The 15,040-nt window shown below is 40.8% G+C and overlaps 1 protein-coding gene across 2 annotated transcripts in view; it reads left to right on the top strand.

Annotated features, from left to right (window-relative positions):
* Positions 1-15,040, top strand: part of JARID2 (jumonji and AT-rich interaction domain containing 2) — a 295,836-nt gene that overhangs the window by 278,711 nt on the left and 2,085 nt on the right. Inside the window, exons 13-16 of one of the 2 annotated variants that reach the window (XM_026660367.2) lie at positions 1,600-1,705; positions 5,769-5,951; positions 9,597-9,727; positions 12,151-12,334. In XM_026660367.2, coding sequence (XP_026516152.1) covers positions 1,600-1,705; positions 5,769-5,951; positions 9,597-9,727; positions 12,151-12,334 — 604 coding nt within the window. Of the gene's footprint in view, positions 1-1,599; positions 1,706-5,768; positions 5,952-9,596; positions 9,728-10,213; positions 10,919-12,150; positions 12,335-15,040 lie in introns of those variants that run through there. The other variant, XM_026660359.2, reaches the window with a different exon arrangement.

Genomic DNA, 15,040 nt, shown 5'->3' with positions numbered 1-15,040 from the left:
GGTAAGTCGAATAGGATACGTCGAATAGCGTAGTTGAATTTGCGTATCTTAAATCGATTACCCCCCCCCTCCCCCAGTGTAGACCTAGCCTCAGAGTGAATGGTAAACCTGCTCAGACTCTGCCCCCCCCCCCCCCCCCCCACCCCAGGCACTGCAATAAAAGAGAATATGATCTTTTAAAAATCATCTATTTTTGAGCTTGTCTCCTTCACCACAGGTGTTTCAACTTTCATGCATTTAAGAAAGTATTTCATTGATCACATTTCCTGCATCTCTCTCTCAGCTTTAATTTCAATTTTGCCTGGGAGTTTTTGGGGGTGGGGAAATTGGGTATTCCTAATACTCTTTTAAATGGCAGGAAAGCCACACTTCTTTGGAGGAGGAGGGAAGGAGAGGTTGCGGCAGGCATGGTTTGGAAAATTTCTATATTGGTGTGCCGAGACAGCTGTTTGTTATACCAAACATAATTTTCACTTTTATCTTTTCCGTCTCCCTATTTGTTTTACACCTGTTCCTTTTTTGGTGTTACACTAAGATTGTAAACTCTTTGAAGTAGGAGCAGGCCTTTTATTACATGTATATGGTGCATAGCACAATGGGGCATTGATTGGAGACCCTGGGTGCTACTGCAGTATAGTGAAATAATAAGTGTTTCTTTTCTACATTTCTTTCCCCTTTCCCCATGCTGTGTATGTGTCTCTACTTCTGCTTCCCCTTCAGTCTTTATTCATCAGCCAGATCACACCTATACATCCTGCACAGTGGCAGTTCCCCAGCTACATAGAACTTAGATAAGATATATCTCTAGACTGTTTCATGCCACTTCTGCTGGGGAAAGCGCTAATGGCCATGAGCAGAGATGGGACTGTGCATAATGTTTCCACTTTGGTGGCTAGCAAAATGTGGGAGGAGGTGAGAGAATATGGGATGCCTGTAATTCAGCACCCAGTTTAAACCTCTCTTCCTGTGCTGCCTGCTGTGTTTTAGGCATTTGATGGCCTCTGTTGCAGGGAAAAGGAGGAAAGGTGAACTTGAGATTTGTCAAGTAAGCGAAGGAAGAAGATCTTGGAATATTTTGCTTTTATTAATCAAATATTTCTAATGTAAGTTCCAATATCTGTATTCTGTTACTGATTTGGGACCATAAACATCTGTTTTATTAAAGAAAACAATGTGGCTTACATTTTAAGCATATGTAACAAATATAATCATTTAAGTAAGGATTAGTGTGACTATATGCAGTGTAGGTGCTGAGTAGATGGCAACCTGATTGCTGATATCCTTGGTACTGGGGATGTCAGGATGTTACTGATTCTCTCCTCTCTGATTTTGTAGAGTAGTGAGTTGTCACATGTTCTGCTTTGGGGATAGCTTGTAATCATTTCAACCTTTTCTTTTCCTTTGAGTATGGTAAATACTGTAGGTTTGAGTCCAAATAAATAACTTTCCATGAATCTGAAGCATCTTGCCAAAACAGCTGGGAGGAACTGTTTTAATTTTTTTCCACTTGCTTTTCGTTTTGGAGTGGATTTGATCAATCCGATGCTGAACACCATTTACTACATAGTAAATGCTCTATTTTCTCTTTAAAACAAACAGGTATTGCATTCCTGCTGCGGAAGAGAACAAACTTGATGATGTGGTACATACCCTGCTGCAAGCCAATGGCACTCCAGGGCTGGAAATGCTTGAAAGCAATGTTATGGTAAGCTGAATTTTGTTTTGTATCTGTGAGAATCCAATGTTAATCAGAAGAATGTTTTTTTTTTTTTTTTTTTTTAATTCACACATTTTATTGCTTTTGATTTTAAAAAGAAAAACTTTGCCAGTAAAGTCAGGACCCTTGCTACCCGCAGCAGCATTTGCCACACAATATTTCCAGTATTTTCCAATTCTACAGAATGCCAAAATGCTGAAATAAAGGTTAACCCTGCATGGCAGTAAATGTCCATTCTTTTCAAAAGCACCCACAATCCATTTAAACATGTAAAATATACATATGTCCAATATTTTCACGAATGGAATCTCCGTCATGGCAGATGAGTCCCTGTTGTCTTTTACGATGTCAGTCATGGATATGAGTAGTACTTAGAGTTCAGCTCCTTTGTTTACTGTATAGTTGATACTTCCTGTTTTCTGTATGCAGTGGTGTTGTAGCTGTGTCGATCCCAGGATATGAGAGAGACAAGATGGGTGAGGTACTATTTTTTTATTGGACCAACTTCTGGTGATGAGTGAGACAAGCTTTTGAATTTACAAGCTGGTCTCTCTCACTTACAGAAGTTGATCCAATAACATATATTACCTCATCCACCTTGTCTCTCTAATTTCCTATTTTAAGCATTTAAAAATGCAAATTTAATAGGCTTTTTTCCCTTGGTGCTTTGTCAAATAAGCTGTTAAAAAAGAAAAGCTAACTATCTCTCGGGATAGAAATTCCAGGCTTGACTAATAAGATTATAGCAGTAGGAATATACTACTGACCAGAATGATGACTATGAAATGCTCAGGTCGATTAGAGAGGCTACAAAAATAAAAAACCCAGTAATAACAGGGGATTTCAACTATCCCCATATTGACTGGGTAAATGTCACCTCAGGACGGGATGCAGAGATGAAATTTCTTGACACCTTAAATGACTGCTTCTTGGAGCAGATAGTCTTGGAATCCACAAGAGGAGAAACAATTCTTGATTTAGTCCTAAGTTGCACACAGGATCTGGTCCAAGAGGTGAATATAGCTGAACCACTTGTTAATAGTGACTATAATATAAATAAATTTAATATCCCAGGGGGGATTATACCCAAGAAGCCCACCACAGTAGCATTTAATTTCAGAAAGGGGAATTACACAAAAATGAGGAAGCTAGTTAAACAGAAACTAAAAGGTACAGTCCCCAAAGTGAAGTGTCTGCAAGATGCTTGGAAACCTTTTAAAAACACCATCATAGAGGCTCAAATTAAATGTATACCCCAATTTTAAAAACATAGAGGACCAAAAAAATGCTACCATGGCTAAACAACAAAGTAAAAGAAATGGTTAGAGGCAAAAAAGCATCCTTTAAAAATTGGAAGTTAAATCATATTGAGGAAAATAGAAAGGAGAATAAACTCTGGCAAGCCAAGTGTAAAAGTGTAATTAGGCAGGCCAAAAAAGAATTTGAAGAACAACTAGCCAGAGACGAAGAGCAAAAAATCTTTTAAGTACACCTCTACCCTGATATAACGCGGTAAAGCAGCGCTCCAGGGGGGGACTGCGCACTCCAGTGGATCAAAGCAAGTTCGATATAACGCGGTTTCACCTATAACGCGGTAAGATTTTTTGGCTCCCGAAGACAGCGTTATATCGGGGTAGAGGTGTACATCAGGAGCAGGAAGCCTGCTAAACAATCAGTGGGGCCACTGGACGATTGAGGTGCTAAAGGAGCACTCCAGGAAGATAAGGCCATTGCAGGGAAACTAAATTAATTCTTTGCATCAGTCTTCACTAAAGAGGATGTGAGGGAGATTCCTACACCCAAGTCATTCTTTTTAGGTGACAAATCTGAGGAACTGTTCCAGATTGAGGTGTCATTAGAGGAGGGTTTCAAACAAACTGATCAATTAAACAGTAAGTCATCAGGAGCAGATGGTATTCACCCAAAAGTTCCAAAGGAACTCAAATATGAAATTGCAGAACTACTAACTGTGGTATGTAACCTACGTTTAAATCAGCGTCTGATCCAGTGGATATAGTGTACACAGGCTTTCAGAAAGTCTTTCACAAGGTTCTGCACCAAAGGCTCTGAAGCAAAATAAGCAGTCATGGGATAAGAGAGAAGGTCTTCTCATGGATTAGTAACTAGTTAAAAGGTAGGAAACAAAGGGTAGGAATAAATAGTCAGTTTTCAGAGTGGAGAGAGGTAAATAATGGTGTCCCCCAGGGGTCTGTACTGGGACCAGTCCTGTTCAACATACTCATAAATGATCTGGAAAAAGGGATAAACAGTGAGGTGGCAAAGTTTGCAGATGATACAAATTACTCAAGATAGTTAAGTCCAAAGCAGACTGTGAAGTGTTACAAAGGGATGTCACGAAACTGGGTGACTGGGCAACAAAATGGCAGATGAAATTCAATGTTGATAGATGCAAAGTAATTCTTATTAGAAAACATAATCCCAACTGTACATACAAAATGATGGGGTCTAAATTAGCTGTTACCACTCAGTAAAGAGATCTTGGAGTCAGTGTGGATAGTTCTCTGAAAACATCTGCTCAACGTGCAGTGGCAGTCAAAAAAGATAACAATGTTAGGAACCATTGGAAAAGGGATCGATAACAAGACAGAAAATATAATGTCTCTCTATAAATCCATGGTACACCCACATTTAGAATACTTTGTGCAGATCTGGACACCCCATCTCAAAAAAGATATATTGGAATTGGAAAAGGTACAGAGAAGGGCAACTAAAATGATTAAGGGTGTGGAACAGGTTCCGTATGAAGAGAGGTTAAAAAGACTGGGACTTTCCAGCTTGGAAAAAAGATAACAAAGGTATATGATAGAGGTCTATAAAATCTTGACTGGTGTGGAAAAAGTGAATAAGGAAATGTTATTTACTCCCTCACATAACACAAGAACCAGGTGTCACCCAATGAAATCAGTAGGCAGCAGGTTTAAAACAAACAAAAGGAAGTACTACTTCAAACAATACACAGTCGACCAGTGGTACTCTCTGCCAGGGATGTTGTGAAGGCCAAAAGTATAACAGTGTTCAAAAAAGAATTAGGTAAGTTCGTGGAGGATAGGTCCATCAATGGCCATTAGCCAGGATGGTCAGGGATGCAACCCCATGCTCTAGGTGTCTGTAGCTTCTGACTGCCAGAAGCTGGGAGTGGATGATGGGGACAGATCACTCGCTGATTACCTGTTCTGTTCATTCTCTCAGAAGCATCTAGCATTGGCTACTGTCAGAAGACAGGATACTGGGCTATGTGGACCATTGGTCTGACCTAGTGTGGCTGTTCTTATGTTGTACTAGAAAGCTACATTTTTAGGATGTAAGTTATGCTGACCTGGAGCTCTGTGCCAGTCTTAAATTTTTGGCCATTCATTAATAGGGAACTTTGATGTTGTAAAACTGGGAAAGGACAAGTGAGGCATAGTAGATTAACTTTTGGTGTTTTTCAGGTGTGTTGATATTTTCTAGGCCTTGTTTATTGAAACCAGGAATTCTGTGTAATAGTAAATTCCTTAAACTGTTCTTAGCTTCAAGTGTTTAACATGTCTTATGTAGCACGCATGTAATATAATATGCTTTTAGATGCTAAATATGTTTTATATATAAAATAGATCTGCTTAGGCCTTGAAAGGCAGATTTATTCTCTGAGCATCTTTAGAATGGCTTAGTTACTTTAACAAAGGCAACTGTATTTCTGTAAAGAAAAACTAGTGGGGTGAAGTGCCAAACCTGCTAGTTATTTGTTTTAAATCACACCGTGTTTTCATGTAATGTGGTTGAAGCTGTTGGCAAGTGAAATTTTAAAGTGGTACTTTCAGATAAAGCCTTCACTGTTGTAACTGCACCTCCACCCCCAGTACTTGACATTCTGAACACTGGAAATTCAGTGTTTCATATTGGGCATGGTGGATGAGATCAAATTAATGAGGTGTCGGTATTACATGTGATCACCCTTCCATAGCAAGCAATGCATGGCGGTGCCCAATGAAGAGGGGATCTAACTATAAAAAAGGATTCAAACTTTATCTCATATTTTTATTCTCTCTAGATCTCCCCAGAGGTCTTGTGCAAAGAGGGGATCAAGGTGCACCGTACTGTACAGCAGAGTGGGCAGTTCGTTGTCTGTTTTCCAGGATCCTTTGTGTCTAAAGTGTGTTGTGGCTACAGTGTTTCTGAAACAGTGCACTTTGCTACCACCCAGTGGACAAGTATGGGTTTTAAAACTGCCAAGGTAAGGTGAAAAATGGAGTTTAAAATGGGTTCATAACCTAGGTCTGAAAATGGCATAAGTTTAGTTTAGAGTTAGAGTTGTAATCATTCACAAGGACACTTGGGAAAATTCCTAATGAGCTGTCAACAATATATTATGCTTACTAGATTTGTTTAAGGCAACTTGTCCAAGGACTATTTGAATCTCAAATATAAAGATCTGATAAAAATATGGCTAATTTGGGGGATGTGGAGTAATCAATCAATTTTTACAGCTATATTATGTTTGTCTGTCCGTTTGACCCTTCATCAGTAACTAGCTGCTGATCTGATTTGACTTGAACTTAAAATTCCTAGGCAGATTGACCAACACATCTGACCTGAAGCTGAAAGCAAAACTAGCTTCCTGCATCCTTTTCATACCTCTGAGTGACATGCCATTGACCTGCGGAAACAAATGGCTGATGTGCACGCCCAGCATGCTGCTTAGCTAAATATCTCCTTGGCCTCCACGTAGTCAGTTTTTTGGGGCAAGAACGTTTTTTACTAATTACCTCCTCCCCTGAAATGCAATATGGGCTGCATATGTACTTTGGTGGCATTTACACATAAGCCAGGATCGATCTTCATTTTCAGCCTCAAGTCAAATGGTCAGTACACCCAGCATTTTTAATTTGAGAACAGCAGCATGACTATTAGGCAGTAAGTTTCATTTGCCCAGACCAGATTTTAGTTTTCTTGTGTTCTTGGTAAGTAGCATTCTTCCAAGTCTGTTTAATGTAAAACATATTTTAAAGTAACAAAGTGGTAAGATGAAAGCCATGTTGCATTTTTTTTATTTTTTATGTGGATGGAATAGGATCCTGATTTAACCCTTCAGTGACTGGAACAACACTGTTATAAACTCGACATACAAAGAAAGGGTCTTCCTAAGCGTGTGTTTGACTGTCAGTTGTGGAAAAAGCCAGTGTCCTAAGGGATAGAGATTGTTACTTAGGGATGATTGAAAATCTCTGCTTGGTGTCCCAAAAATCTAAAGAAGAGTTTCTTTTGATTAACGAGCTTGGCACTAGATGAATATAACTTGATTTGAAAATTCAAGTGATTCTAACTGTGATAACCTACCTTGGAATCTGATGTTCTACCTTTCACAAACTTTAAAAGAATCTAGATATATAGTTATATCAAAATATAACCTTGGAAACCTCTATTCCTTCTCCTCCCACCCCTACCCCCCTTTCAAACCATGCTACCTTCTCAGCTCCCCTTTAAGCCCTGGAAATTCCTCCTTGGTTCCTTCACTTTGAGGAGAGATATTTTGTCACTTTCAAAGACCGACTTCGTGCTTTTCAGAGATCTGTTATGTAGGCATCAAAATTCCTCCTTCAGGTTGTTAATGAATTGACTGACAGCCATATGCATATCTAGTCTTCTTACAATTCTGGACAATAACACTGATAGTTTGTCATCTGCTTTGATTACATGTTGACTTTGCTCTTATTATTAGCTGTTGTGATTTTATTTTATATATATTGCACTGTATAGTGTTGGTAGCTTGTTCCATGTTATATTTTGGCTTGACTCCTCAGAGATTTCTTTTCTAAGGAAATCTGAAATTCCAGATCAGGAATTGGATTGTGATGTTTGACTAATCTGACTGCTTTTGTGAACCTAAGATAACAATCCGTGTCCTTCTCTGAACTAGCAGATTGCATTTAAGGAAATTTGGCACAGACAGAGAAGTCTATTTGAAATTTTTGTCAGATGGGCTGACGAAGAATTTAAAAGTCCAGCCCTTCATCTTGTAACATTCCCCTGTGCTGCAAACCATGCATTTTAGGACTGATACTTCAGCAACAATCTGTGGAACTCTCATTCCATCAGATGCAGATCAGTCACAACTTATGATGGCTCTGTCTTATCGTTCTCCTCTTTCCAATTTAAATGTGGCCTCCCAGCCTGAGGCTACTGTACCTTGCCACTCAAATACATTTCATAGGGTGAACAAATATTACCAGTAGCTAAATAACAAAACATTTAATACTTTTCCCTCCAATGTCCAGCAGAGAAAAATCTGCCTCAGCTACTCTGTCACCATAGAGAGGAACTCAATCAGCTCACTAAGGGTATGTCTACACTACAAGTGCTACAGTGGCACAGCTGCAGCATAACAGCTATGTCACTGCAGCACAGACCCTTAGTGATGGAAGGGGTTCTTCAATCACTCTTGTAAATCCACCTGCTTGAGAGGCGGTAGCTAGGTTGATGGAAGAATTCTTCTGTCGACTTCGCTGTGTTTACAGTGGGGTCAACCTAACTGCATCACAGAGAGCACAATATTTTTCACAGCCATGAGCTATGTAAATAGGCCTAAGAAAATCCAAGATGCATCTGAACAAGCTATATGCCATTCATACCAACACACTCATCCCAACTGCACTCTGACTCCAGCACAGAGAACCTGGTTTAACAAACATTTTTCTCTTCACTTGCATTGTGTGTCCATTTTGGCGTTTCCATGTTCACTGAAGATATCCCAGATAGTGTCATTACTCATATAAGAAGTCTCACTTTAACCATGCAATCTGCGATATTTGTTTTGTCACAGAATGGTGCATTCTGGGATACTTTCAGTGAGAAAGAAAGTACCAAGAGCATTTGCTTAGGAAGATAGGACCTGACTTCCTATTCATTGTTTTGTATTTATTATTTCTTAAATGCCAACATGTTTGATGCTGTAAGAGACTCAAAACTAAGCCAGACCCTGCCCAAAAAGACAGAAATGGGGAATACTGACCATACTGGGGACCTCAAAGGAAGGAATATTTAAGTGATTGGTTTGGTTCACTTCTAGTGGGCATTGCAGAACAAATGAGTCTTTAGGAGGGAATACAGAGAGGGTGTGGGCTTGATGAACCAATATGGATTATGTATTTATTCTGTGCGTAGGGGTCCCAATCCAGATCCTAGTGAGGTCAATAAAAAGACTCCCATTGATTTCAGGAGGTAGTATTGTGATTTGTTTCTCTGCCCTTCTTTTCTTCAGTTTCTTGACATCTATACCTACTGTCTTTCCTGCTAATTGAATATGATTTTCTGTCTCTAATAAGATGTGGACTTGAAATGTGGGGAAAGTCAGTTGGCACTGGAGTATCGGCCAGATACTTAAATAAAATATTTAATATCTGAATGAATTTGTCCTGGATGGACTTTGTCTAACTTAATTGTTTCAGTATTAGATTTCACAATAAAGTAGTCAAAAAATTTAAGGAAAAGAATCAGTAACAAAAAAACGTAGAAGATTGACTTCTTAGCTGTAAAGAGCATTGTGTTTTACGGAGACTTTTCTTGTCTCAATGCCTTGTATTGGTGAGCATTAATTTGAAGGTATATAAAATTTTCTCTTTAGGGAACACCACTCCATGGCACTTTTGTAGCACATTTGTTTGTCTGCCATAGCCAGGTTTAGGCTTCAGTGTTTTGTTCTGTCACATTGCTTAACCTAGAGCAGATGCAGGAAGTCTTCATTCACAGCCCTTTAACAGGAAACATATAGCTTTAAAAAAACAACCAAAGAAAAATCTAACTTTGTTCTGCGTTAAATTTATGCAAATTATTTTTTCATTTAATTTTACTCAAGAACTAACTTGGAAATCTGTTAACTCAGGAAATGAAGCAGCGACGTATAGCCAAACCATTTTCAATGGAAAAGTTGCTTTATCAGATTGCAACGGCAGAAGCAAAAAAGGAAAATGGACCGACTCTCACTACAATATCGGCACTTCTTGGAGAGCTCAGGTAACAGAACAAGGCATCTGTTTCATGTACCCTGTGTTTCACAGAGAAATTCTGACGGTGACACAGTTTAAGTAACAATCTGAGTCAAATCTAGCAATCACTGACCCAGCAAACCTGCTTAGGCACAGCCATGTGTAGAAGAAACTTCCTTGGCTGTATTTGATGTCCGAGTGCCAGTGGTTAGGATATCTTGCTGTAAAATAACATCCCTTTTTTTGTAGCATCAAAGGGTTTATATTTTTACATAGGGCAAACTCTTTTTACCATTGGGTAAATCAGGAGCTTCTGTACTGGTGGCAACGTGTTGTGCACTAGCAGTTGGATAGGAATAACTTCACACTCCTTTTTTCTCCCTACAGTGATTAAGGAACCATATTTAGGGTTTCTCTTGAGGTAGGAAGGTTTAAGAAGGGGGGAAAGGAAACATGATACCATGTCAGCTGGCTTCCGATGTAATGATCTTCTCTTTTGTTCCCTACCATGTAGCGTCGCTACCTATCTTTCAAGTTTGTGACAACTGGGTAGTGCTGGTCGTAGTACATCGAGTAATCAAGATGTCTGGAATCTACAAATTGTATTTAACAAACTAATATTAATATGTTACTGGAAATATTCCAGATTAAGGGGGGAAAAAAAACCCCTACACAATTATTTGTATTAGTGTTCAGAGTGAATTGCAAGAGGGAAATTTATTTCCAGGTGTGCTAGAACATGCTCCCTGAAGCCAGTTCCCCAGTGGGACTCATAGAATCCACATGCATTTTTTTTTCCTTGAAGGGAAGAAAGCCTGCAATTGTGCAATGAGGAACAAAAATGTTAGTGCTTGCTGTTGAAATGCCACATTGGCCTTTATCAGAGTGGTTCTCAAACTTGTTCATATTCTGGGTAACTTCTTAAGGTCGGGATCCTCTGAAGGACCTTGGTCATCCCTGCGCCTGCTTATGTGAAAAACCAAACCAAACCCTAACAGCTCTGTTTAATCTGCAGCTGCGAGCAAGTCCATCAGCCTGTGTAGACAGACTAGCTCTAGTTCTGCTTGAGCTAGCATGCTAAACATAGCAGTGTGGATGTTGTGGCTTGGGCAGCAGCTTGGGCTCTCAAGCCTGCTTGACCCCCTGGGTCTGAGCTTGGGTTACTAGCCCCCGTCTCCGCTGGAGTCGCAACATCCACAGTGCTATTCACAGCATGCTAGCTCAAGTGAAGCTAGCACGAATCTGTCTACCCAGCTGGGAGGCACATTTCTAGCTCCAGTGTAGAAATACATAGGGTCTCCTGTATCAGAGGGGTAGCCGTGTTAGTCTGGATCTGTAAAAAGCAACAGAGAGTCCTATGGCACCTTTAAGACTAACAGAAGTATTGGAGCATCAGCTTTCGTGGGTGAATGCTGCATCCGACGAAGTGGGCATTCACCCATGAAAGCTGATGCTCCAATACATCTGTTAGTCTTAAAGGTGCCACAGGACCCTCTGTTACTTTTTATAGGGTCTCCTGTTTGTCCTGGTTCTGAGTCTCTTGCTGCCTCCTCCTCTGATTGCTCAATCTTCCCATTTGTTTAGCTTGGCCCCTGTCCCCTCTCCCCTCTCCCCAACCCCCCATTGCTTAGCTCTCTCTGTACCTGTGCTTAGCTTCTTCACCCTTCCAGCTGCTAAGTCTTTCCAGACCTCCTCTCCTCACTCAAGCACAGCTCAGACCCATCCCCTGCTGTCTCCTAGTGCTGCATAGCTCAGCACAGGTGTTGCATATACGGTGACCAGATACCAAGTGTGAAAAATCGGGACCGGGGGTGGGGGGTAATAGGAGCCCATATTTAAAAAAAATAAAAAGCCCCAAATATTGGGACTGTCCCTATAAAATCAGGACATCTGGTCACGCTAGTTGCACACAACCTTTTACACTGTCTTCATTACAAATGCGCTCTCTCTTCTCTTTCCCCTGGGTGTGCAGCAAGATCTTTGCCTTTCAGCACAAGCACTGGGCCTGCTCCCTGGGTCATCTCCACCTCCTGGTGAAGGCGGCTATGCTACCCCTCCTGGCAGTAGTGGCTCCCTCCTCATGGTGGCTCTTGGCAACTTGAGGAAGGGCGGGCATGTTTGCTGCTACCACATGAGCCAGCAGCTCCCTTCCAGACTCTCAAGCAGTGCTCTACTGTCACAAGGTTCCGTGTGTCGGTTTGAGAACCACTGGTTTGATACAATGGTTGCTGTTAAAATCTCTGACTGCAAAAGCAGCTCCAGTCTTACTGTGATGTTGGCTGCATTTCCCGTTCCAGGTATAGGGAATAGCACCAACACGGAGATGACGCAAACGGTTTGGCTGTGTGTGATTAAGGTTTCAATGGCGATCATTGTATGAGATCTCCTGAGTGTAGCTTTGCAGTATTGCATGGGAGATGCCAGCTTGCTAACTTCATAAAATATTCACAGGGACACAGAACTGAGGCAGCGGCGGCAGCTTTACGAGGCAGGCCTCCATTCTTCAGCCCGCTATGGGAGCCATGACAGCAGTAGCTCGGGGGTGGATGGAAAGAAAAAGCCTCGAAAGTGGTTGCAGTTCGAGACGTCGGAGAGGAGGTGTCAGATTTGCCAGCACCTATGTTACCTTTCTATGGTGAGGAAAACCCTTAGTATGCCTACAGCACTACTGACTCAGTAACCATTGCTTCGTCTTCAGCCTGGTTTCTATTAAACTGTAAGCGTTAGACAAACAGACACAATGGGCTTCTCTTCATGATACATTAGTTTGCACTAGATGGGTGCAAATTTTAGTGCACACTAGCAAGTTGCATGCTAACTGGCCCATGTGGATCCTGCTGGTATGCACTAGAAGTTCCCTACTGCACATTAATCTAGTCCTGTTTCAAACACTACTATGTTAACATGCATTAGGGAACTTTTTGCCCCCTCCAGCAGGTTCGACATGTACCAGTTAATGCACAACATGCTACTGTGCCCTAGAATTTATATCCCTCGTGTGTGGACTAACACACCATAGCCCAGCAGCTGCAAAATCATGTACTGCACTACCAAGAGCCACACTCAAAAAAGGTCTAGATTTCATTTTCCTAGAAAGAATTGGAAATGGGGGTTGCTAACGAATCCCTGGTGAACAAAGGGTTAATCTTAGCTCAGCTTCCTCCTCCTTGCAGAGGAAGGGCGGTAACTTGACTGAGTCAGCAAAAGAGGGTGACTATCTGTGTCAGTAATGCCAATGCAAGTATTCAAAAATCATGTGATTGGCTAAAAAACTGAGGTTTTTTTTTAAAAATAAATGTAGGGGTCTGGAGCCCTTAAGGTGCATTCATGTCACATTCTCAAGTTTTTCTCTGCAACTCCGAGAGTGATAAACTTGTGGTGAGGGTGGTGGTTTTTAAATGAAGCTGTGTTTCTCATGTAATCACCTGATTCCAGAAGCTAGGACTTAAAGAAAATCATCAAATAGTGCCAAAAGTCCACACCACGGGTCATAGGACTGGGCTGAACCCCAGGTGTGAGCAAATTTTCTGTTTCTCCTCCTTCCTTGTTTGGATTTGTTTCTTTGAAGAAAACAAAACAGCCTGTTGCTGTTAAAAATGAGGTTTCCTAGGCTAACCATGTTGGATTTTTAAACTCCCTCTGGACAAGGACTGGTTATGTCTGGTGGGCTAAACCATGTTAAGCAGAGTTAGCCTGAACTAGCTTTAAAGTGCAATTCTGCTCTGAAAAATTACCATGTAAAAATGATACTCTTGTATTCCATTTTAGCAGCTCAGTTGAACAATAGAAATATATATTCTTCTGGTGGCACTTGTATAGCCAGTAATTCCAAGAGAGAGAGAGAGAGAGAGATTCAACTCTAGTTCAGGGATCCACAACAGAATCTTTATGAACTAAATTCCAATTACAGGGTCAGATTCTTTACTAATTTAAACCTGTCCAACTTCACTGACGCCAGTGAGGTTGTGTAAGTGAGGGAAGAGTTTGTCTTGCAGCATCTTTATTAATTTAATCAAGACCCCGGCTGAGTTTGCAGAACTGGCAGTTATAAAACCATCATTGTACTTCCAAACTGAGCAACTTTTATCTGAACTCAGAGAGAGACAGTAAATAGGGAACCCTATGGTGCTTATTTTAGTTATTTTTCAGAGCAGAACCACGGCTTTACATTGTATTTAAAAGCAGTCCCCAGTTTATCACCATTCAAGACATGGTTTGAATTAATGGTAGAACTACTGTTCAAAGGAGTTGCCTTGCAAGAAATTGTGAGGATTAAATGGAAGATGCTGATAGAGCTGTGTACTCACGGTATAGCTTGTGTCTGTTCATTATTATTGCTGTTTTTTTTATTATTTAGATTGCTTGTAGTACACAAAATGCAATAGGCACTTTCTCCTTCATCATCTTTAGCTCATCCCATCCTTTAAATTATCTCTTGCTTATCCTTCTGCCACTGGTATGCAATATAGTAACAGAGGGCTATGCTGCCTTCAGAGTCTTGTCAAGACAGCTCAGCTCCTAACAGTATCTTAGAATTCTGTAGCACTTTTTATCCAGAGAGATTCCACAGCACCTTGCAACAATATCCTGTATTCAGAAATACCTCTGCCACCCTTTGGCAGAATACCTCAATAGTTTAACACCACAAAGCATTAGTATCCTAGGGTTTAGGATAAGAAGTGAACATTGCTTTATCCTATTGAAACTGCAGGGGGAATTTAAGTAGCTTCAGTGTAAACAAACACTGGAATTTGTAAAGAATTTCATGGCAGCCCCCTCTTGGGAGAAGGGCTCTTGTGTAACTAAATCCCTCAGATGGCCAGGTTTTCTGTTATGCTTCATCCCAAAGACTGGCACCTGCCACAGAATGAAATGGGGCACTGGGTGAGCAGGACACTTGAAGTGGAGGGGTCTCATTCAAATGCTGAGCAGGCCTTGGGTTATTATGAGCACTTATCTCAAGGTGGTTTGGCAGCAGGTGCACCTGTGAACATTTTTTTCTCAGCAGTGGGTGCAGCAAATCACTTGGACTTGTATGCTTTTCCTGGAGCCAGGGAGATTCATTAACCTCATTCTTTTTAAAGACGTGGTATTTGTCCATGATGATGGCTAAATACTCAAATAAATACTTGGTGGGGAGGGGAAGAGAAGAAAGTCAGCACAAACTTTGTCTTTGTATTAATTTGGATATCCCACCTACTCCAGTCACTTAGCACAAGTTCTTCTATTTTCCCTCTCTCCTCCTGCTCCCCACCCCAGAAAAACCCCCAATTTTGGGTATGCCACGTGTGTTAAATGTGACTGTGATTTGAATCATATTAATGTTTTCTATCTGTATTTT

This window comes from Terrapene carolina, unplaced genomic scaffold (genome assembly GCF_002925995.2).
Source record: "Terrapene carolina triunguis isolate 2854851 unplaced genomic scaffold, T_m_triunguis-2.0 Scaffold58, whole genome shotgun sequence".
Classification (NCBI taxonomy): domain Eukaryota; kingdom Metazoa; phylum Chordata; order Testudines; family Emydidae; genus Terrapene; species Terrapene triunguis.
The sequence above is the reverse complement of the archived record's forward strand: the minus strand, read 5'-3'. Positions and strand labels throughout refer to the sequence as shown.